Source organism: Athalia rosae, chromosome 2, assembly GCF_917208135.1.
Source record: "Athalia rosae chromosome 2, iyAthRosa1.1, whole genome shotgun sequence".
NCBI classification, from domain to species: Eukaryota; Metazoa; Arthropoda; class Insecta; order Hymenoptera; family Athaliidae; genus Athalia; species Athalia rosae.
The window spans coordinates 4327451-4351687 of record NC_064027.1 but is presented as its reverse complement, the minus strand read 5'-3'; the positions used below and the strand labels follow the sequence as shown (position 1 = coordinate 4351687).

At 45.7% G+C, this 24237-nt stretch overlaps 1 protein-coding gene across 2 annotated transcripts in view; it reads left to right on the top strand.

Moving 5' to 3' along the window:
• Positions 1 to 24237, top strand: part of LOC105692249 (TWiK family of potassium channels protein 18) — a 168427-nt gene that overhangs the window by 20079 nt on the left and 124111 nt on the right. For both annotated transcript variants that reach the window (XM_048649280.1, XM_048649279.1), the window contains exons 2-3: positions 1446 to 1989; positions 3063 to 3237. In XM_048649280.1, coding sequence (XP_048505237.1) covers positions 1726 to 1989; positions 3063 to 3237 — 439 coding nt within the window. In that variant the 5' untranslated portion in view covers positions 1446 to 1725. The remainder of the gene's footprint in view (positions 1 to 1445; positions 1990 to 3062; positions 3238 to 24237) is intronic.

The following is a 24237-nucleotide window of genomic DNA, read 5'->3' as shown; positions in this document are numbered from 1 at the left end:
TTTGGAAATTTTAATAACAACCGTGGAACGAGTCCAATTCTGATATCAATAAGCTAATTGGAAAACCCACCGCCCACTTCTATCGTACTCGTCGATTCATTCGTCTCAGATAATCGACGCGAACGTTTCGAATGATATTTTTTCCAATTATCTTGTCAAACTACGTCGTGGCCGCAAGGACGTCCTCCGATGGAGGATTTACGATCCTCGCGGAGTCAGTCGGCAGTCGTCGCGAACTACGATGATACGTGTCCCGCAGCATCAAGGACAATTTCAGTCCAGTTATTGCGGGACCAAGATCTGTTTGTTGTTTGAAGCACTCCGGGTCTGGTAATGGTCTAAATCAAATGTCGTTGGACGACGCGGTTATACCTACATTGCGACGAGGTATTTCAAACGGAGTTTCGCAGTATTCGAGCTAGCTCACTCGGTTATGAGCGGTTATTTGGTCAGCCCCTAGCGAGCGATGTGCACGCGACGCGATTCCACGAGTCTTCGAGGGAAATTCATGGTCCGCAGACCATAGCCGCGACTCGTAAAATAATCGCTTCGATTCGCTGCGAGTTTTAAAGACGAAATGTTGCCGACGAAAACAGGGGGATCGTCGATATCGTTCGTCGCTCAGCTGGTCGCACGTTTACCACGTGACAAAATTGCCTGTTGCGTCTTGATACTTGTGCAACTGCAGCAGCAGCTGAAAGGTGACGAGCGAATGATTATCCTTCATTCGGTGCGGGTTGATTATTGTCGTCGATTCGTCGAGTGGTATAGGAAATTAGCGCGGTGTTTTATCCCCGATCGCTTTTCCTGATTTCTTTTTTTTGCCGCGCTATACCGCGATCGGCGATAGGATCTTTAACGGGGCGAGCCACCGGGACTCGCGGTTAGTAATTGCGCGGGGTTCGCTAACAGGGGCAACGAACGGTCCCGGCATCTGCAAGGATCCCACGTAATTCCTCGAACGGACAGATCCTGACCAGAGATGGAATAGCGGAGGAGGTATCTGTACGATAAACTCTACGGTTTTCCGATCCTAGTTTCGAGGATCGTTGGCGAACGCTTGTACCGCCTGGATCCGCGATCGAATAACAATTTGAACTTTTTGATAAATGTATTTTCCTTACGACCTTCTATTTTTTTCTTAACCGAAAATCTTCGACGGTCGAACGAAAAGGGTATAAGTTTGTACATGCGGATCCCGGTTTTCCAGGGTAACCAAAAAAATCGTGATTGAAACATTGCGAAAACAGGGACGATTTGATATTTACGTTGTTATGAGGTATACATTATTTATATACAATATGTGAAAAAGCAGATATGTCCGAGGGAAAAATATTTCATCCATCGCGATGTATTGCTTCCCTCGAATCAGATACGAACGGCAAACACGCGAATCGATAACGCAAGCATCGGTTTCTACCGACTTTCTTTAATTCCTGTTTCAGGCAGACGGTGCGTGACGAAGTCGGTGAAGAAAATCGAGAGATTCCGAGCCACTCGTACGCGCGAGCGTCGCTTCGGTGAACGCACTCGAGATGCTCGGTACGAAGTGGGTCAATTTTCCGATATTCCTCGACCATCGGAACGATATATCCCTGCAACTATAACGACATCATGTGAAAATATGAGAATTAATTTGAAGAAGAGGAAGAAAAAAAAAGAGGCATGAAAGAAAATGTAACGAAGTGCCGTGGGGGGATATTTGGGTAACGTGAGGTACAAATCATGGAACGACAATCGTCGCGGCGTTGGCGCGGGAGTTACAGGAGACGTCGCAAGAAACCTTGGGCCGAACGATTGGCGGATTGGACCAGAAGTTTCATAGCCTTTTTGTTCAGCAACGTCGGGATCGTTTGTCTGGTGGTCGGCTACACGATCGCCGGCGCTTTTATATTTATCTCCATAGAAGCGAACGCGGCCAAGTCAAAATTCGACCCCATCGGCACCAGAGACGAGACCGCCGCTCAACTTTGGGACCTGACTTTCAAGGTGAGAGAGAGAGAGAGAGAACTTACCCCTCGATTATCCGATGCGCGGAAAATTAGTTTACGACATATGCATACGTGAACGGATAACGTCAAAAAGTGTCGAGAGACGGCAGCTCGCAGGACGACAATTAATTTATCCAATTAATTTTAACGAGTTCACAAACTCGCAAGACCTTGCGCGACTTAATTTCTCTTTAAAATGTTGTACATACATGTATAGTGTACGTTGTAGTAAAATGAAAGAACAAAAAGACCGTCCGTTCAACTCGCGGAGAAATCGAATTAAAACTCCGGTAAAATTTTCTTCCTTATTAAATTCTATCTCGAATTGCTCCGGTTGTCTACGAAATTCTTACCGAAGCATCGTCATTTTTTCGACGAACCGGGTCAACGCTAACTACTTTTGGAAACAAATAAAACGGGCGTCACCTGAGATTTTCGAACACGCGTTAAGAAAAAGAAACTATATGTACCGATTTTCGTGCGACGAGAAAAACCGGAATAATGTCAAATGAAAAATGAATAAATAAACGAATTGATACTCGACGTGGAAAGTCGGATATTTCAGCCTCCTCCGGAGGTCAATGCCGTGACTTTGTATCAAAGGAAGAGCTTCTTCACCCCGAAGAAGAGGGTTGCTTTTTCATTCGGTTTAATTTTTTATTTGCTCTTTTTTTTTCTTTTAGCTCTCCGCGAACATATTATCCGACCTCGGAACCGTGATTTTCTCACGGAAGACGAGCGGTCGGGGGAGAGCTTTCAAAGTCAACGCCCATACACTATATACCCGCGGACGATGACAAAGTTATACATGCGGCAATAAACCGGATAGCATTCCTCGAAATTTCAAATCACGTTTTACGAGGCATTAACGTTTTCCCATAGCTCATTTGTTACCTGTTTATCGCCGCGCTACGACCTTTCCAAATTCCTACCTTATACTACCCCACAATTCCACCGAATTACAAACTTTAATCGTTCGCTTTGACGTGCACCCAATTCGCGAAACAACATCGGAGGAGGATCCTCCAGTCGTTAAACGAAATTTTTATTCGAAATTTTTCACAACCGCAGGAGAACATCTTCTCCGAGGAACAGTGGAAAATCGAGGTTGAACGGATGTTGGAGAAGTACCAGAAGCTCGTCGTCGATGCAGTAAACAACGACGGGTACAAAGGTGAAATTCCAAAACTGGGATGGACCTTCGCCGGAGCATTTTTGTACTCGCTCACCGTCATCACCACCATCGGTGAGTCTTACTTCTCTGGTATCTTTTATTTTTTTTTTATTTTCTCTTTTTTTGCTGCTACTCTTTTCACATTCAGACGTTATCGCGTCTGCGAAGCCGATCCGTTTCAACATCCGTTCCCGTTTCATACATCAGAGAAAAGAATGGCGAAGATACATTATCGCGTTACACCGTACCTACTTCGTTGTCCGAAGCGAACCAATAGCGAGTTGAACCTGTTTTCTTTGGCATCGTCGCCCCGCCGCGGTTCAACGCCAAGAATATGTACGTGAGATACGATCGCTTTTGCACCGCCGGTGATCCGGACAGCTGCGGCGTTTCGGGGGGGATACGGATCCCCCCGTTCCTCGGAACGTGAAATTAAAGGCGGTGCGGCTTAAGAACCGTGCGGTACACGGCTGCGAAATGCGAAGTAACGACCGCTCGAAGTAAAAGAGGAAAAACGGAAAGAATCGTTGAATTTATGATAATGATAACGACGATGGCAGGTAATTGGATCGTTGGACTTCGCTCGATCGATGGTCGATCGTTTGAAATATCGGCTAATCGGGTGAAATCATTTCGGATATCGCAGCGACGCTCTCCGTCATTTTACTCACACTGCGTCCGGATGATGCATTTTCCGTCCAATTTGAAAAGCGCTTTTTTTTTAGGCAGGCTAAGAATTCCGTAGATCAATTCACCAAGGGTTCTGACGAAACGGTGTCATTAGATTCAATGCCACGTGACGGAAAGGGGGACGTGTATACGACCCCGGTAATTTCTATATATATATCTGAAAATCTATCGACTTGTTTACAAAATATTGAGAGTGCTCGTTGTCAGATTGCGGAATCAGCTGCGGGTATACGTTACGGTAGGCCTCCAGTTTCTTCAATTGCATCATTTCACTTTATTAGATGCTTGCGCGGGTCAGGAATCACGCTAAAACCGCCGTACAATCAATTCTCTCCGGTCATCCGATCCGCTGAATTTCCATTCGTGGTCCAATTTGAAGAAGTAGCGTAGCGTTTTGCGGGTTAAATTATACAAAGTATTGGAAAATTCTTACCGCCTTGGCGGCCGATTGGCCGGAAAAAGTGAAAACCCGAGGCCGAAAATAAATTGAAATTACGAGCGCGACGGCGTTTGATAAAAACACCCATCAGACTGGAAAGTCGAAAGTATTCGAACGAATGATCGCCAAAAGAGAGAGAGAAACGCCCAGTCTTTGAGGCATTAAGTAATAAATCAGAGTCGGTCCGCTGAAAATATTCGAAAGACCGAACCGAACCTACCATGGATCGAAATAATGGGACGCCCTGCTAATTAGAAGAATTAATTACCTCACCGGTTGGATTCTTCAATCGAGCTCTTTTCTCGTGCCCTCTGACCCCCGGCAAGTTCGCAATTTCGTACTTCGCCTGAGACCATAATCCGTCTGCGTAGAACGTCGAGGGGTGTCGGTGTGCGTTTACAATTATAACCAGATCATGCCGGTATTCGAATCATTCGCGAGATGGAGAAAAAAAAACAAAGAAAATTGAACGAAACGAAAGCAACCATAGTTTTTTTTGAGTAAAAGATCGAATAGTCGACACGTTGTATCTGGTCGCAAAATCTGTCTACATATCTCTTTGACTTTAATAGAGCGAATACAATAACGCCGGTGAAGTATATCGGGAATTTGAATTTTCGGAGGAAATATCTCTAATTCTCGAGATTTGTTCGAGTTTGTACACCGCGCGGCATTTCAACGCCATTCCATTGTCACCGTTCTTGGGCTTTACGGTGCCAAGATTTGTTGGAAGTTCGGCTGTTTAGCATACTTTATAGCGGACGATTATTGCGGACCGGAATCGCTAGATTTTCGGGAGGACCGATGATCCGCACTTGCCTACCGAGATCCGAAAATCGTACGAAAAAAAGGACGAATGGAAAAACCCCGAACGATTTCGCGCGCGTCAATTATTATTAATCCCACGATTCGAGATGGACTCCGTATCCTTTGATGGGCGGTAAAAATCGGCGGGTTCTATCGCCATTGTCTTCCGAGAGGAAAGTAATATTGTCGGTGAGAAAATAGGGACGATTTGATACGCGCGAACTCCCCGGTGCGGTGTCAACGTTCGTACCTATCAGCCGTTCGACTCGAGGTGCTCTAGAAATTCACATTGTTCTAACGTGGGCGAGACCGGTGAATTTCGAATAATTATTGTCCACACCGTAAAGTCGTATCCATCGGAGTGTATCCACTGCTGCTAAGAACTACAATTTAACGATGGAAATGTAACCGGGTGAGGAGTGATTTGCGAGTAGTTGAAATCGATAGATTGTATTATTCGTCGGAGGGATTGGTGACTCGTACAATTTATGGCGGAGCTATCGTGACGCGATTCATTTCTATTTCCTTTCAGTTTTATTTTCTCGTACGCGTTCGATAATAGCTTCTTTGTATTTTAAACGAGGGGGGAAATTCCGTGTCAACTCATCGCGACGAGTGTACGAAAATGGGAATAAATGTTACGAAAAGGCGGCCCTTAATTCAAAGCAGCGTACTCCTAGTCCGTCCTAAAGATCCTTTCAAAAAGGCTTCAGAGGGTGTCGCCGGGATATTAAGACGGTCGCCTCGAAAGACGTTACAAAGAACAATAATTAGTTCATTTTGGCAGTCCCTCGAGTCGGAGGCGGGGTGGCCGCAGGTAACTCAGCGCTGATTAACACCGTGACAAAATAAATATCGCAGACAATGAAATGTATAATGATCCGCGAGGGGGGTTTGGGGCTTCGAGATTTCACGATGAACCGAACCCCTGAACCGAGTTCATCGGAAAACGAAGTAACAAAGACGTAACGTTCGCGTATAATTTGTCGCACGATTGTTTTCAAATTTTTGTTGGTTTTCTTTCTTTCTTTCTTTTTTTTTCGCCGAACACCCAGCGCGGCGCCCGGTATTGAAATTTTACCGGGTTAAAAGTCTGAAGAATCGCAGAACGTGGAATACGGTAGAATGGTTGGAGTCTCGCACCTTGATTCGCGGATATTATGCATCGGGGACTAGGCTGGATTTTACCTTGCAGATTTTCGAAGACATCAAGAGTGTCCCTGTCTCGGCAATCGTTAACGTCGTCTCCGCTTCGGGCGTCGCACAGCCCCTCCCGTCGTTATTACGGGCGCGGGGTTGTCGAACTCGGTTTCATTAATTCCGCGCTCGGTTAGACACAGAATTTCGTAGGCGGCGGCGCCCTTCGCCCTAATAAGTCTTTACCGGTAGATCCCTTAGCCTCGGTTTGTCCGCGAATCGCTCTCGCCACACTCCGTTTAACCCGATGCAATTCTACACCGAAATTGACAAGGGTGAGAAATGTTGGAAAAATTCAACGACGCGTCCCTCGGAATCTCCTTTTTTTTTTTTTTTTTTTTTTTTGTTCATATTCCCTCAACCTTTTCGCACTCTGTCCCGTTTCGTCGCGGCCGGTATTGATTGAAAACTTGTCGTAATAACGCGCCGCGACCACGGGGCACTTTATTGCCTCTGACAAAATACGGACGACACAGCTATTTCGGGATTTCCGAATTCTCAAACGGTTCGAGGAGCGATGAGGCGGTTGGCACATTTCAAATTTCCTTCCGTTTCTCCCGTTTGAATATCACTTCCCATTTTTCGATGCGAAATTAAGTGCGAATAAAAATACTATACGTTTTTTTTTCGATTCGTACATTTTGAATTAATTATCGCATCTCGAAAATCGAATGAAACGCTACCCGCAATTTCATTCGCGTCTCCGTTTCTCATTTCGGATGAAATTTTCCAAGATTTTAGGAATTCGTTGCTCGAAGCGCGAAAGCTGTTTTCCCGGGAATATCAGTCCGCAAGGACAATAGCTACAGGTGTGACCGCGGCGGGCATATTTTCAACGTTTATTGCTCGTAGCTATTTATTTTATTCGCCTTAAGATCGCGCGGATGCGCGTCTGAAATAAGCCACTAACGTGAAACTAGAATGTTGCCAATAATACCCGCCGCCGTTTGGGTATCCCTCGACGTGCGCTCGGGGGCATTGAATCGGTTGCATTAACTCCACCTGGTTTAACGGTAAAAGGTGATTCTGCTTTCGAATGGTAAAAAACCGAGAAATTCACCATCGGGATCTCCGCGACGACGGTATCACCCGGTGGCGGGTACATTCGGTTAGCCCATCTTACGCGCGAATTCCGCGCCCCACTCAAGACCCCGACGGAATAACAAAACGCGTTGTTCGAAGGTCGGAAAATTGTGGAAAAGGATGAAAAATTCAGGGATTAGAAACGGGCACGCACGCGACTTTTGTATTCGCGGAACACGACGTTGGATTCTTGCATTTTATATTTATACACCGTTCCACCCTCCTCCCCTCGACCCCCTTTTATTCGTTGATGCTGTTTATCTCGTTCCATTGGTCCGGCGTTTCTTCTTTTTTTTTTTTTTTTTTTCATTTTCGTCCCACGTATCCTTCGCGCCCGCACCTCGCCCGCTAATATCTCGAACAAAAGCGAGTCACCGGCGAGCTGCAGACGCTATTTTATAGTTCTTATACACCGCGATGAGCTTTTATGAAAATGAAACGTCCCGCGCTCATAATTCTTCACGTATTTATCGCCGCTCCACATCTTTCCATTTCAATGACTCCGCACGCTGCGCTAAATAATCCTTTGTGCAAAGTAAGAATTGTGGAGAAGAAGAAGAAGAAGTATATAGATAATTTATAAATTTTACCCCGGTAAGGTATAAATTCGCGCGTTGCACGCGTTGAAATACATCGCTCCCCCCGACGCGTACGACACTCCGTTTCGCATCGGCTTCTCGAATCTTTCGACCGATTGAAATATAACAGAGGAGGATGAAGAGAATCGTTTCTTTTATTCTCGGAGTCGTTCGTTTCCAGTTACGTGCGGATTCGACGTTGAGGTTTCGCCGTTGCATTTTCTCGTTAATGAGACGTGTCGAGTTCCAGACGACGACTAGACGCACTTTTCGGGTGTCCCCGGCCGATAATCTCCCCGGTTTAAATTCGAGACTTGCGAATCACCCGCTGGTCAGAGGGCTTCCCAATAACTTATTTTTATCGAAGTCACCGCCGCGTTCCTCGTATGTATATGCGGAAGGTTTCCACTACGACGAGGGTGTGGAAGCGCCGATGTTGCACTTCGGGGAAATGAATAATAAATTATCAGACATCTTCGGTGACTGCGCTCTACGCCGTCTCGACTCGAATAGCGATGAGAAATATTTCAACTCCCGTAGTCTGAGTTCTCTCGGCGCGAAAATTATTCCTTCGAAATGACAAAGACCTCGATTTCCTTTGGACAGTCCGACGTTGAATCCGGGAGGATTTTCATCGATATTCATTTTTTTTGGCGTGACTCGGGAGCAATAATTGATCGGTGCGAGGTTTATTCGGAGCGGCGATTTGCCCGTGGGGGGGAGGGGGGTGGGGTCAGAAGGGCGCACGCGGAAGTCAAGGAACTTGAAATCCCGCTAATTTGATCCCATTACGGGGTGGGTAGAATCCTTTGGCCCTTGAACCCCTCTATACTCCGTATACTCCAAAAGGCCACCCGTCTCTTCCATTAGTGCTCCGCAGTACGGGCAAAGTTGTACTCTCTCTCCACACACTCGAGAAACCAAATGACCACTTCTCAACGTGGAAACGAAGCACGATTCGCCCGACTCACCGGACTGACTATCTTGCGACATTTGCCTTTGTAATAACGCTCTTTGATTGCCCTCGAAAACATCCACGGAGCACGGAGATACCGGCGGATATTTTACCGTTAATTTTATACCGTTCGTTTGTACTCTTGTTTCATTTTTATTCTCTCGTTAGCGAGCGCACGCCTCGGGTGAAGATCCGAGCCGCGATATTGGAGGAGAAATTGTTGCCGTATCGACGGAGAATCGGCGGTGCCTACGAAACCGCGTGAAGCCCGACTACTACTTACGGACGAGCTTAAGGCCGACGGGGTTCGCCGGGTGAAGAAGAGATGGGCTTAAATGGGCTGGGATAGGTAAGGGTGCGTATTAGCCAACGCTTTTAGGCCCCGGGGTTGTAATCAAGTGAGGCTTCCCCCCCCCCCCCCCCCCCGGGATGAGGGCGGCAAATTAATTAGAAGGACAGTCCGGCAAGACTAGTGTGTCCAAAAGTACGGGCGTTGGACTGCTTATCAAATATTCATGAAGAACTTCCCAACTGCGAGATGAATCAGTTCGAAGAGATACACAAGGTTTAACGTCGGCGTTGAATCGACGTATTTGCGACCGGATTGGAGATACGGTTCCTTCCGTTCCGTAGTTATCACGACATCTTCGTTTGTGGACTAAATTTTTCGTCGTACAGCTGGCAGATTTTTTGTAGAGAGTCGTGATTCAGAAATTCATAGACAGGTTTGACCGTGACGATGAGTTTGATTAACGTCCGTTTCAAAATTTTATGGCCGACCAATCGACCGAATAATTACCTGCGAATAATTGCCAACCGAATTTTGAGAATGTTTCGTTTTAGTGGATGTCGGATGTTAGGAATGAAAGACGATTTTTCCGATATTAATTATGACGACTTCATACGACGTTCTGGGAGTACGGAAACTCTTTTGAATTGAGTACAATACAAGTATGAGTTGTACCGTTTCACCCGTCTCGATGTCTAGATTGAATAGAAGTTAATATCTGGAAATCAAATAAAAAACGTGGAAGTTGGAAAATTTGAAGAGTAAAGCAATCTTCAAAGTGAGTCTGAAGCAGTATAGGTTATTGAAACAACATATATATTTTAATGTTGCAAATCAAATTTTCAGCTTTGAGTGACGCATGAATTCTGTCGCTCTTGGGATTTTTTTCGAATTTTAGGGTGAAAAATCAAAATTTTTTTCAATTGGGTTTTATATGATATTCTCATATATATTTTGAGTTCAGGAATCCGAATCCAAAAGTTAAATTGATCTATCTTTGAAATTCATTGAGTTATCGCTCTGAACTGTAAAAAACCGTGCATGGAATGCCCCTTTTAGGGCAAAATGATGTTAAAACCAAACGCGACTGAACATCGAAGTTTCCGAAAAACGAAAAAAGCTCTCGTAATTACAGACGGGGCCTATGCCTAATTAAATTGTGATGGAACAAAAATCTGAGAATTAAACTCCACCTAAATTGCTTTTTCTCGAATCCGAGGAGTCTGCTCATCTTTTAATATAGAAGCTATACTAATAGCTTTAATTAACTATGGCTTAATTAATTCTCTGGCACAGTCCCGCCGTCCTAAGTGCCATATATTCGCTACCCATCGTCAATTTTCAAATCAGTTTCCGAAAACGCGATGAAATATTTCTATCTGGAAAAGATGAAAGATCCCTCTCTACGGACCGTTGTAATTGGAGTGATAAAAACATATGCGAAAGGGTGAAGGGTGACGTTGAAATCGGCAAAATGTGGATAGTAGTAGACCAGAAATGGCTTAGCTGGCAACTCTGGTGCAAAGTAGCTGACGGCCAAAGTTCTCGAGACTGGAGTGGCCGTGCGGAGCGGTTCGTTCGGGGCCACGGTGCTCAACGGTGAAGTTGGCAAATTGCGACTGACATACGGGAGCGTTGGCGTGCGAAATGTTTGGAATAAAGTCGAGGGCATCAAAATGACAGTTCTGAACTAATTTCATCCCTCTTTTTGCGTCCAATCGAGAGATTAGGCGCGATCAAATAGCGTGGAAAAAAAAACAAAAAAAAAAAGATCAACGCGTCGATTATACTCGTGCAAAAAGGTGTCGAGTGCTCGAGTACTCCGACACCGTTCGACCACTCTAATTTATTAACACTCGCCAATTCGTTCGACGAAAATATAAATTTTCCCATCCGGTTGCCCCGCGTTCGCTCGAATTTCGTGCGGACTCGCCGTTCGAGGGCACTTTGTGCTCGAAAAAAAAAAACATGTTTGACGTAGTTGCGGTTCGAAAATTGATTAGCTACGTTGTCGATTAACTCGTTTCTATTCTTTCGAGTCCTTTTCGATCGGAGGTTGTGGTATGAGATACCCCGCATCCCCGGTGGATCTGATGCAGGTAGTGCGCGGGTCGTGAATCGATTCGATTTTGTTCGCAAAGATCGCGTATGCTGGGCGGCCGCCACCGGCAACGGGGGAAAAATGCGAACATTATGGAAAATTTAGCTAAACCGCCTTAGCTCGGTACGGCAGAAACGCAGGGGAAGAGGCACGGGGAAGCGTGCAGACGGAGCGGGGCGGAGGTGAATTGATAAGATAAAAGCCTCCGAGGCCAGACTATGTTCTGAAAAGAACCCCGGAACGAGCTGGTTTCTTCCTTAAGAACTCGAGACGAAAGTTTCGAAGCTCGCATCAGCCTTTTTTGCATACGATATTGAACGCTGCCGAAGAACCAGACCTAACTTTAACTTAGTTTACATTCTACGACCAGCTGATGGATATTGCGACGCTTTGGTAAACAGAAAGGATGAATCGGTCGGTTTCTAGTGCCGGTCGATACCACATCGATCGGACGTCATCGAGGGCCCGCCGTTTTCCCGATATTTATAAAGCATCGCCATCCTGTTTTCATCCAACCCAGCCCTTTCTCTACTTATTTACTTCTCTCTTACCGCTATCCTGCCGCTGCTCCTGCCGTGGTTGAAAATCATATTAGCTGCCTCGATCCCGATTGTTCGGGATTGAAAAAACATTTTATCGTAACGCAGACCTGACAAAGCTACGGAGGCAAAAATTTTCAACCTTCTTTTCCTCCCCTTTTTCATCGAGACTCTGGGTACAAAACTAGTGGAAACCTCGTACCTCGCTTGAAAATTTGTTTCTCATCAATCGCGTGATTTTGGAAGGCAACCGTATCATCTGAAATACGTGACATTAATTGAGACTGCTTCCGAAAATTTTTACAGAATTTTATTTCGAACACAAACGAAACCCGTTAGAAAAATTCGAGAGGTTGCTTACAACAACCTCCGTGACGCGTACGTCAAATCGCTTCTAATTATTGATAGAAATTCGCGATATCGGGTAAGGATTTTGTTTTTTCTGTAGGCGGGAACCGCAGGTAACAGAAATGGGGAATAAGGGTGAGAAATAGATTGCAGACGTAACGTGCGTACCGTTGGCGGAGGGCTGTGTTATTTCAAAAAAAAATATCGGGTGCTTGAGTATTATTATATTTGTATGCTGTACCGTAGTGAACGTAAAATACGAAACGAACGGAATTCGTGAGGATCGGTGAAAATTTCGTGAAAAATGAGTGGTATAGCATAGGCGAGTACCGAGAGAAACTTGGCAAACTAAACCGAAGCGAAGTTGGCGTTGCCCAAGAGCCAACTTGGTGGAAACATAATCCTTAAAACTTGAAAGTAGCTATGTATATACAGGGACGGCTGTAGCGCTAAAAAGAGCCTCGGCTAAAGCTAAGAAACTGAATATTATACCTGTCCATGTAGCATAATATATTCTTCAAGTACTTTTTGAACACACGTAGTATTAAAATTTCAAATTTTCCCATCAATTTTACAGTAGTGCACGTACCCCATACGTACACGCGCACACACCTACCGCCACGTGGACGACTCGGGGTAGTTTCACGGCTGAAATATAATTACGATTTCATCATTGACCCACCTTTCTTTGATAGCTAATTCTTTCGCAAAGGAATCGCGTCGAGCATCGCGAAGAAACGATCACTTGTTGAAAGTCACGAGTGAACTCGGGCTCGTTACTCGCTGGTTGAACAGATGAAAATGCTTGAATTTAAAAATATACAAATTATACATCCATCTGCCCCGACGTATACCTATACATTTTTTTTTCATCGTCTGGTACTTAATCGACGGTGAAAAACTTCGCAGACAGATGCCAGACAAATCATAATTGAAAGTCGAAGTTCGGGTGAGGTGTTTGATTTGGAAAAACTTTGAAAAAATATCTCAGCCTCTCGACGGCGTCGAGTGGCTTTGAAAGATCGTCGGGCGGGCGGGATGAAGACCGGCTTCCGCACAAAAATGCAACTTCGCATATTCGCCGCTCGATCCACGTGGATCGGTATCGAAGATAACGCGGACCGTCTATTATTCCAGCGCACCTTCGTCCCGCTCGTTAGAAGACGCGAGGAAACTCGGTACTCCACCGGATAAAAGCATTATCTTCTTTTCCGCCCTTTAGAATTAACGAATGTTCGAAGTCTCGGTGGGAGGCGAACGTTCGCAGACGCTTAACGTGACTCGGCATTGCCCAATTCGTAATCATAACTCACTCTCGACGAATCGCCAAATGGAATTTCCATTTCCACCGTTAGATATACCGCCGTTGAATCGATGCACACGTACCTGTTCTAAAATCGTCCGCGATACGTCGCCAATTCACCTGCGAACGAATCGGAATTCCTCCCGACGTTTCTTCGCTCGCATTTTCGCCACGACTGTCATGCAGCTTTTCATTAAGGAACTTGGAAAATTGCACGTGTAATCAGGTTCACCGTTCTATACCGCTGATGAACACTCAGCGAGATTGCGACTCCGATTCTCTTCAGGGTTGGAAAGAAAATCAACCGAGCGTACTCCGTGAAAAACTCTGCGGATGAAATTTCGGAGAAATGTAAAAGCTCCGGACAATCGTTACACTTTACACAAATGACGAAAAGTCACCGCTCAAGGGTCGACCTTCGCTGTGGGGTTCGCAAAACCGTGCACAGTTCGCCGATTAGTTTTTCCCTCCCCCCCCCCAAAAAAAAAAAAAAAAAACAAACAAACCAAGTTCCAAGTCCATCGTTTTCGAATCGCTAAAAATATATATATATATATATATATCTTTCCTACGGATGGACCGGGCGACAAAGTGATTGATGGGCAAAAGTGTTTTCGCATTCCTCTACCGCGTCCTTCCGGGTGGACGAAGTGGGCAACAAACGTGTACGGAGGAACGGGGACGGCCCGTGAAGTCGTACGCGCTGTACAATCGGCGGCTCGTGACGAAGTTACGGTCCCAGTTTTTTCGCGTCGGATGTGACGTCACGCGCCTACGAGGGCGGCGAAAGCGTACAAGGGGTAAAAGGTGTGCGGTTAAAAAGAAAAAGGAAAATCTGAGGGGCACGGTAGCTCGTGGAATTGAATAACTTAGCGACGTCCGTGTCCGTGTCCTCGTTGAGACATCGGTCGATGTTGTTCACCCTTCCATTAGCATTCGCATGTACTCGGCCTATATTGTATTTCTACGTATGTGCGTCGGAAGCAAATTACTTCGCATTACATATTTTCATCAGATGTATATGTATATAAAATACCACCGCGATGGAAGCTACGCGGACACACGTTACTCCCGTAAATGAAACGGAAACCCATCGTAATTTCGACCCTTATGAGAAATGTCCGTTACTCGGAGGGGGGGGGGGGGGGGGGGGGGGGGTGGTAACGCCGAGGTCTGAATGTAGAACGGAGTGCTCGAATCGGTCAAGTTCACATCGCCTGGTAGGTAATTCCGATCGACTGTAACGAAAAGAGCAGAGAAACAAAAAAAAAAAAAAAAAAAAAAATAGAGGGGAAATTGAACCGAGGCGAATTCATTCCCCGCTCTCTAATTCGCACCGTGAAATATAGCCGTTGTTTTGTTTGGACGATAAATTTTGGCCGCCTATGCGCAGTTCTTTATAAATCGGTAATGATCTCCGAGTTATCCCAGCTAACGCTCTTCGTTGGCCTTTCAGGAAACGGCTCCAATGTTCGCGTCGTATTGTGTATGGGGTTGATTCAAATTTCTTCATTTATTTTCAGATTCGGTGCAGAAGCGTTCGGGATTTTTTTTTTTTGAAAACCCGGAAGGAATCGACGGAACCGAATCGTCGTCAGATATTTTTCATTCGACGTGGTCGGTTTCGCGTTTCCGTACACCGAAATCAGGGTGCGGACGTCGCGAGACGAGTCATCGTCGAGGTCCGCTTTACAAAGGGCGATTCCGCTCGGGTGAAATTAACGCACGGTACGAACAAGTCGCGTTAAAACTCCGAGTGAAATTCGACGTGGATCGTGATATTCGATAACTCGACTCGCCGCTGCCCCAACGTTCACTCGTTCTACTACGAACCGGGCTCCTCACGGATTAGATTAATTTTCGCGAAAACGAAACGCCCATCTCGACAAATGAAATTATCCCCGAATTCGTTACCGACGAAATTATCGCTGGATTAATAATCGTACTTCCGCCGAGTCAGGATTCGCAGCTGTATACCAACTTCGCGGATCGGTGCGAACGTTGATTTTTATCGCACCGTGTGTGAGAATCGCAACCGCAAACTCACCTGTTCGAAAATCTGAAAAGCGTCGAAAAATTGCGAACGACGAGATGTCAGCGCCCCTCGAAAGGGCTCGGGAAAGTGATAATTTCGCGGATCCTTTTAATTGTCCGCAAAGTTCTTATACGGCGCGATCGCGTTATACCGGCTGTTCGGTAATCACGTGGCAACGGACGAACCTCGAAGATCGCCGAGAGTGCGGATCCAAATCGAGGCGCATTAGGATCCCCTGTATACTCGACGGCGATTCTACATCGTATAACTCGACCTACGCCCGTGGAAGTTTACCCGGGAGTTCCTGCGAAGCGATCTATAGGATTACCGGTCTGATCCCGCAGGACTCTCCTCCCTGGAAATATATGATAACTACGGGGACAGGCGGTATGCATAAATCCCAGCCGTTTCAATAATACGCTGCCATGGCTTCCGAAAGTCCGGCCACCTGTACGTTTCGTTGAAAATCAAAGCTCTTTTTTCCAACTCTGCATCAGGTCGTGAATTATTGAGATAAAGAAATGCTATATCCATGATTCTTGTACGCTCGTTCTACCGGGATCGACCGACCTACGCGAATCGTATAGATTTCAGGATCTCTTTCGCGAGTACGGTCGAGCGAATAAATCGACCAAATGTCACTCGACTCATTTTCCAGAACTCGAAACATTTTTAACACCGACAATCGCTATTCTCGGCAACCGTGAGATGCGGCGCCTTGTCGAGATAAGATGGTCCCCGTCGAGATTCGGCGAAGATTCGGTGCCCCGGCTGTTTGTCGAATCGATACAGTCTCGAGTATTCTATCTATTTTCGTATACGTCTAAATGAGTGTCGCTAGTGGATATTATCTCGATTCTGGTGTATCTAAATTACATCGCTCTTTAACAAATTGACGAAAATTTTATCGTCGACAGGCGAGCGGATGTCTTTTTTATAAACACATTTCCAAGTGAATTACGCGGTATGAAAATTCAAATTCGATAAAGACGGGGTTTGAAGAAATTGAATACAAGTCGCGAGACGTACCGCTACGCGACAGAGGCCTATCGCGACGGCTACCGTTTGGCAATAACTCAAATAGCATCGTAGGAATACAAATTCAACCTCATGTAAAATCAGTCGAAGTTTTATTCACTCATTTATCAGCCACAGTTGAGAATGTTCCGTCTCACAAAATGGTCGTCCGTCAGCCGATGTTTATTTATCAAGTTTTAAGAAATATTTTCATTGGGACGAATTTCGATCTTCGACCGTCGTCGGTTGCGTCATCGTTGTTCGTTAACGAGGTGATCTATTGAAATGAATTTTCGTATCAGGAAGCATTTTTTTTTCAAAAATCCTACAACGGTGCGGGTGAAAATTGAACCGAGTCACTTTGCAGCAATATACGATCAAAATTTATGGACGTGTTAGTCTCTGCCGATTCGTTTTTTTTCACCTTCGGCGAAGACGAGCGCGCATCGGACGCACGTTCGCTCTTAACTCGAAGCGCAAAGCTTATATAACAACGGGTTATGATCTGCACTTGCATTTTATGCCTCGACGGCGTTGTTGTTCAGTCGTAGACACTACACCTATGGGGGGGTATACGTAGGGCCTTCACGTACGGGTACGTTCATACTTTGATACATAAAATTTTTTACATCCCACTTTATCGGATGTTATTTGAAATTTAATTAAAGTTATACGACTGCTTCGAAACCGCCTCGCCGGATATATCGTGTCGGCCGCATCCACAGTTCTCGGCAAATAGGTAACTACCTATACACACACATCGCGTACGTATGACTATGAAGAAATAAAAATTCCCGCTCTATTTCTACGACAAAGTATAGCGGTGTATATTTATATATATCTATACGCGGTTCACTCGCGCTTTGTGAAAAGCTCAGCCCATTTGTTGACCGTAATAAATGGAACCGTTCGCCTTGCGTTAGAATCACAGGGGCGACGCGCGTCTTCGCCGCTATAAGGTGGTGATTGCTTCGCTAGGGCTGAACCAACATTGGACACGTGACGGTGATCGCGGTTAAACCGCGTCGAGCGATCTTCCCTCCAATTATTATGTTTCTCTTTTTTTTTTTTTTCGCCTCAAGGCGACGCACGGAGGATCGGGTGTAGCCGACGAGTTCAATCAGTTTGTGAAAATCGCCGAATCGCTAATTGATATCGATTATTTGTCGGCCGATTTCAGTTGTCGAAGATGGGAGGGAATTGTTGCTAATTATTACCAGGTAACTATCGGGGTGTGATATCCTACTTCGCGAATTTCGATAGCGTCGCGCGAGAGTCCTCGGAGTATTTTTCGTCCTCCGTTCGTCAATTTTTTGATCCGACGTCGAGTGCTCTGTAATTAATCGCAAGTTCCTCAATCGGCATAACATTTGAGGTGTGTGAAAATCATCTCGTTGTGATTAGGGGTACTTGGACAAAATAAAGCAAATTCAAGACGACCATCTCAACTCCGTCAATTGTACGACGGGTCGTTCGAGTTCCGGCGCGTATAGGTATTGAAAATTCAGCTCTGCAGGTAGCGATTAAAAGTAGAGAGAGAAAAAAAAACTTAAACGAAATAATGATGAGAAAGTGTGAAAATATCGGATCTACATAAACGTAGCTTCCGACTATACGCGGGCATAAATGATAATCGATCTCGTATAATATAAAAATTGGCATGCAACGTTGGTAACGAATGGCTATCCAATCAGGGTGAAGTTATTACTCGTTTACGTATTCTCAGCAGGAAGTAACATTATTGAATAAGTTTCGTGCAGTGGTGCATGGAGATGGCAGTGCTTTTCTCGACCGCCTGCTGCTCTCAAGTACTCGAATAAAACGTCGCGCACTCCAGAAGGGTGTCGAACGATCAACGAATGGAGAATATTATACCGACCTTGTCAGCTATGTATTTCATTCCGTAACCGGATGGAAATCTTTATCGAGGTCGTTCGGAGGCGAACGGTTATAATTGTATTCCACAGCAATGACCTATGCATATATTTTCTTCCTACGAGGTTTGTCAATTTTCAATCAGATCGTTTCGATATCTATGAATCGCGTTGCGCCTCCGTGGCTGTTACGGAAATCAAATAGAAAATGAAAATGATCTCACGAGTTCGAAATGAATTTTTCCGAATGATCCGCCATTCGTGAGAACCGGCGAAAAAATTCGCGTGCGCTATCTCGGCCTTTTCGCGGCATGTGGCCCGCGGGGACCGGAGCCGAGGACCGTTCGAGTCGCTTTATTGTAAAAGGTTCACCACCACTTTTATATGTAACAAGCTATTTTATTTTCCTTTCGTTTGTTTGGTCTATTTTTTTTTTTTTTCCTCAGCTCTCATTCCCTACCCGGCTCTCCATTTTTCCCGAGTTCTTAATTTTTTTTTTTTCTCTTTTTTCTTTCGCTGCTTCTCTCTTTTTGGCTCGAGGACAAACCTTATGAAACGGCCGAGGATCCTTGCGTTTAAACTTTTTGTCGCTGCTCTACTAGACAACATAACCGCTCCGGGGTGTCTTTACCTTACGTTGAAGATTAAAACTCACACATTCGGGGGTCTCGTAGCTAACCGTGTCACGATTTTTTTTTTTTTTTTTTTTGCTCCCCTACACTGCTCGGGTATCGTTCAGGTACGACGGATACGTCGAAGGCTGTTCGTAGTCCGAAACGATCTCACCAAAGATTTTTACCTTTTTTCAATACCGTTGGATATTTTGGAAGATTTGAAAAAAATAACGACCAATTTTTTGGCAACGACGCCGATCGTGATCCCTGATTTTTGGCTCGTACTCGATGACCGCGTCCAAGAATCGGGCTTAGCGATACGAGTGGCTCGTTGATAAAGTTTTTTTTTTCTCCAACTTTAAATTGCAATTATAAATCGACCCTCGTAATCTGCTTCGAATCCCCGATTCTCCGCAAGACTCTCGGTAGCCCACGAAAGTCCGCGATAACCCCTTGAGAGAAGAGCGAATCAAGAGGTAATTCGGCAAGTATCGAGGGACTCCGGTGGAGCGAGGGCAGGGGATCTCGACGCGTTTTGTGACACGTGTTTGCAAAATTTGAAAATTTGAAAAGTGGACGAAGTGCAGATCACCCTTATTCCACGAGTATTGTCCAATTAGCCGGAGGAGTGTCGTGAAAACAAAAAAAAAACCGGCTGTTTGTTAAAAAAAAATGAAAGCTTTTATTTCCGAGGAATTTAGTCGAAACTGCTGGTGCAACCGTGTACTACAACCTCGCTACAGAAAGAGAGTAACGCTGTAGCACCCGGGGTAGTACGACAGTAGAGAGCTGTGCATTTTAATGAAGCTCGTAATGAGAGCATGACTAGACGTGTACACCTCGCTACCCTGTCCCTGCAACGGCTCCGCGCTGCAGTGGACTTGGCTGCCTGGGACACCGCGTGCGCGGGTTAACTGCTGCAGGTTGGCTGCAGCCGGATCGCGTAGTTTTTCGGCAAAGTCGAATCCGCGAATTACAATCGCCGAGTCTCGGCTGGAGAAATTTTTTCTCTTCGATTATTCGTCTCCGCGGAAATCTCGATGAATCGGCGCCATTTCCCAAATCTGTATAATATTTGTGAGGTTCGCGTCGAAATATAATTCAAGGATGCTGGTGTTCCGAATTCCACTCGGTTATTTCTTCGGGTTTGGAAGGTCTCGGGAGACGGGTGAGCGCGCCGTGAATCGAGGCGTCGGATATTCGCCTTTCCGGGTACGGCGCGGCGCGGCGAAAATTCATAGCGTTCCATACTTTAGATCCTAGCGATACCTGAGCCCGTACGTAGCGGGACCCATCTAGCAAAGAGTACGCAATTTCAATCTTAATGTCGTACCGCCGGTGCTACGGGAATAACGCGGCGAAGATTTTCACCACTCATCGCTCTCCTCTCTCCAGCGTCGCCTCGGTTTGCATTTTATAAACCGAAAACAACCGAGTGGATTCCATATTTTGCGAGAGCGGGATTTTTTTTTTTTTTTGAAATTCTGAAAAATCTTATTCTCTCGTATGCGCAATGCGAGGATTAATCAACGCAGGGAACGAGCGGTGTGGAGAATGGGATTCCTGAATAAAGTGGAGTGATTTTTCGCAGTTGCTTCGCCGTTATAACTGCGAGGCGCATCGGAGTCAAGTTTCGCCGCGTCGAGAGTTCGTAGATGATTTTCGCTCGATCTCGACGTCCCTCAAGAATACTTTTCGCCCGGGATCGACACGTGGAACCCGTCGCATTTTGAGATATAGGCACCGAAGTGAGCGACCGTCGGTGCCTCTCATTGTCAGTTATAATGACGAGGAAACACAATTGAAAGTAGAAGTGTTCTCCTGATTTTTGCGCGCCGGTAACATCCGAAAAGAACAGGGTAGGCGGATTTTCGACTGGCGGCGGGAGGCTCTCGAGGTTCGCAAATTTCGGGATGCATAAATAATCGGGGACGCGCGGTCGTTGTAGTAACGGTCGTCGTGTGACGGATAATGCTCGCATTATTTCTGGAAAATATGAATACCTCCTCCCTCCGCGGCGTGCGTCGGTGTCCTGAAACTCCATTTTGCGCCAGTTTCAGATCCTGCGGTATCGTCTCGGTGCTCTCTTTTTCTCAGCTGTACCATCAACCTCACGCGACGCGAAGAGCTCCAACTACTACGTACGTTAGGCGCGCTGCTGGCCTCTTTGCTCCGCGAAGAAAAGCAATTTTCTTGACAGAAAAATTTTGCTGTCACCGGCGTTCGCGAAAATGGCCAAGCTTTCTTCAACTTCGCATCTCTCTCTCGCGCGTCTCGCGCGCTTCCACCTACCACCACTATACACCGTCTCATCTCACATTCTATCTCTAAATAAACGGTTTTACTCGCTTCGTTCTTCGGGTATACAATTTACTCCCCAGACGCGGTACAACCGGCCTTACTGCAGATTGACGCTGGAATATATCGACGGCAAAGACATACTGTCAAATCTTCTTCGGATATCGCACCTTATCCCGCGATCTCTTTTTTGCTGACTGCACTCCTGATGCCTGAAAATTATTTTACTCCCTTGTTTCACTCGCTATCATTTTTCATTCGCTTATTCATTCTCCTGTTACTTCCGATGCAGTCATAATTTTGCGTTTCATGAATTCGTAGATTCTACGCCAGAGTTTCACTCTGTGATTATTCTTCGTCAAATTCGGGATCATCAAAAGTCATTCAAGTTTACTCGTACATTCCACCTGACTAACACTCTGCGTTTGGTGAATCTTGAACACGCTTTTCGAAGCGACAATATGAGGTAGAAAGTGTGCCGCGGAATGAAGCAGGAGAATGAAGAAAAAAAAAAAAAGATTTCAAGAAAACGAGGGAGAGAGCGAAGGAATAGGAATCAGCGTTATTCCAAGGGGGTACAAATCCCCGGAGAGTGAACAATGCGGTGGATGGTATTCTAAAAGATATTAAGTTGAAGTCAAATAGAGGATAACGATGATGAATGTGTGTTTGTATAATAATACAACAGATGTAAGAGTACCAACAGAGAATGGTGATATTACAGGACCGAGTCATCTTCCTTACATACACTTACTTCTATCTATTTTACATACACCTTCGCGGATCTATGATCGAAAGAAGAGAGTAAAGGTAATCCGGATCCCGGAGATAACGAATGCGCGAATAATAATTTAATCATAAAATCGCGAACGATCGCATAAATCAATGGAACCCGGCAATTATTTCTCATAAGGTTCCCAAGGACTAACGGAATTAAAATTCAACCGCGATTTATGCCCGTGCAATGTAACTTTACCTTCAGGCTAAAGAACCTTCAAAGCTCGAGTGGCAAGAGTCTATGTGAAAAATTGAAAGAGAAATTTCCTCGCATTCGAAATACTATAATTACTGGATCCGGAACTCGTGTGTGTAATCGTGGTATTCATGGGAAGCGTGTAGCTACCCACTTGACTTATTTAACACATAAAGCTCGTAGAGTCGAGTGCGCCGCTATTTCAAACGTTCCGGTGATGCGCGCGGCGGGGGGGTGCTTCGGGGTGCGTGAGTATTCGGTCTCTTTTAGCCTCATCTTTTCATCCCGCGGAAAGGTGAAAGGGGGTCTCCCAGCCGTCTACGTCGAACTGAGATCGGTCGATGTTCGCGATCGCGACCGTACCGAAACTTCTTTTTGGGACAAAAAGTTGGCGAAGCTCGAAGCTTTCGGCGTTACGCGGAACAACGTCGAAACCCAGAGAACGTGGAGGTTCGTCATTGTCTGAGGACCTTTCGATCGGATCCACGTGTTCGCGAGTGTTAATTCTGCAGTTCGTCGGAGGACGATTTTGCGAAATTCGCTTAGACACGAGCGCCGCTGAAATAATACCTTCGCAATTGATGCATTTGCAAATCAGGGTAACGCGGTGGAGCGAGATTCGCGAAAAAAAACTATACGAACCGTATAAAGCCACGGTACATTCGACGAGCGGCAAAGCGTGAATCGCAAAGTTTCATACGCTCTTTAATAGAAGATGTATATATATGCGCGCTCCTAGCGTGAAACGGTATTGCTTTCGCATGAGTTACGCAAACGCTGCTTTCTCTCCTTGCTCCAAGATTTTCATTGTGCGAAATGTGAAATGTTACACTATTCCCGGAATACTGTGGGGGTATCGCACCGCGAAACCGGGGTGCCGAGGGGATCTCCCTAACTTCAGCCACTTCTATCGCGATTCGGTGTAGTTTTTTTTCTTTTTTTATTTTCTTTTTTTTTTTTTTCTCTCGGGTGTCACACAAAGTGAACGAACGCGATCGGTATTAGGTAAAGCTAGCGTGCGGGTACGTAAGTACGTTCGATTCCGTGTATTCCTTTCAAAATCCCTCGATACGCGCGAGCGTAATCGATTATCAATTCCACGAATGCCAAATATATGTACATATATCTTTTTTTTTCTTTTTTTTCTTTAATGTAAAATAAACCACCTTCTCCCCGGGGCTATTAGCGGGACATCGATCTATCGGCAAATACTGGAAGACTTATCGCCGGAACGCGAATTCTCGGTTGTTCAACCGTCCGGAAAGGCGTCTTGCGAACGGGCGCATTCATCCATCCGCACAAAGTTAGGTATAACCATAACGTACTACACCGAATTTAACTCGGCGTTACAGATGTAAGTCGCCATTGGCTCGGCACCAGATTGAATCGCGGGGGGACGAGAGGAGGAGGAGGGGCTCGCCCGTCGTTATTGTTTTTTCTCTCTTTCTCTCCGTTAACGTTCGTCGCCGTGATCTCGATCTCGATTCACGCGGCGAAATCACCCGAGAGTGCGAGACGATGATTAGAAATTCGTTTTATCCGGATACCGAGATCGCGAATATCGCGAAAAAGGATTTTCGCCGAAAAGAGGGAACCGAGGCGGAACTCGAACCCAGGAGAAACGCGGTATGCCCGGCCCTCCGACGGTGTATCAAAAAGAAGCCGAAGACAAAATAAAACTAACAAGAGCGAACGAGAAAGAGACATTGGGATAGGAGCGTGTATAGTACGGCGTTATTTTTGGCCTTACGCAGAACCTTCGGGCCTCGGAACCCGCCGGGATCCTCTCAAACCCTTCGGAACCCTTTGCTGCGAAACAGAGCATCCCCCCCCCTCGGCCTCCCTAAACTATTGTCCTCGTTCCTTTCACCCTTTTCACTTTTCCCTCAGCCCCGGAGCCTGCCGAACGTATCGGTTGCGAACACCTTATCT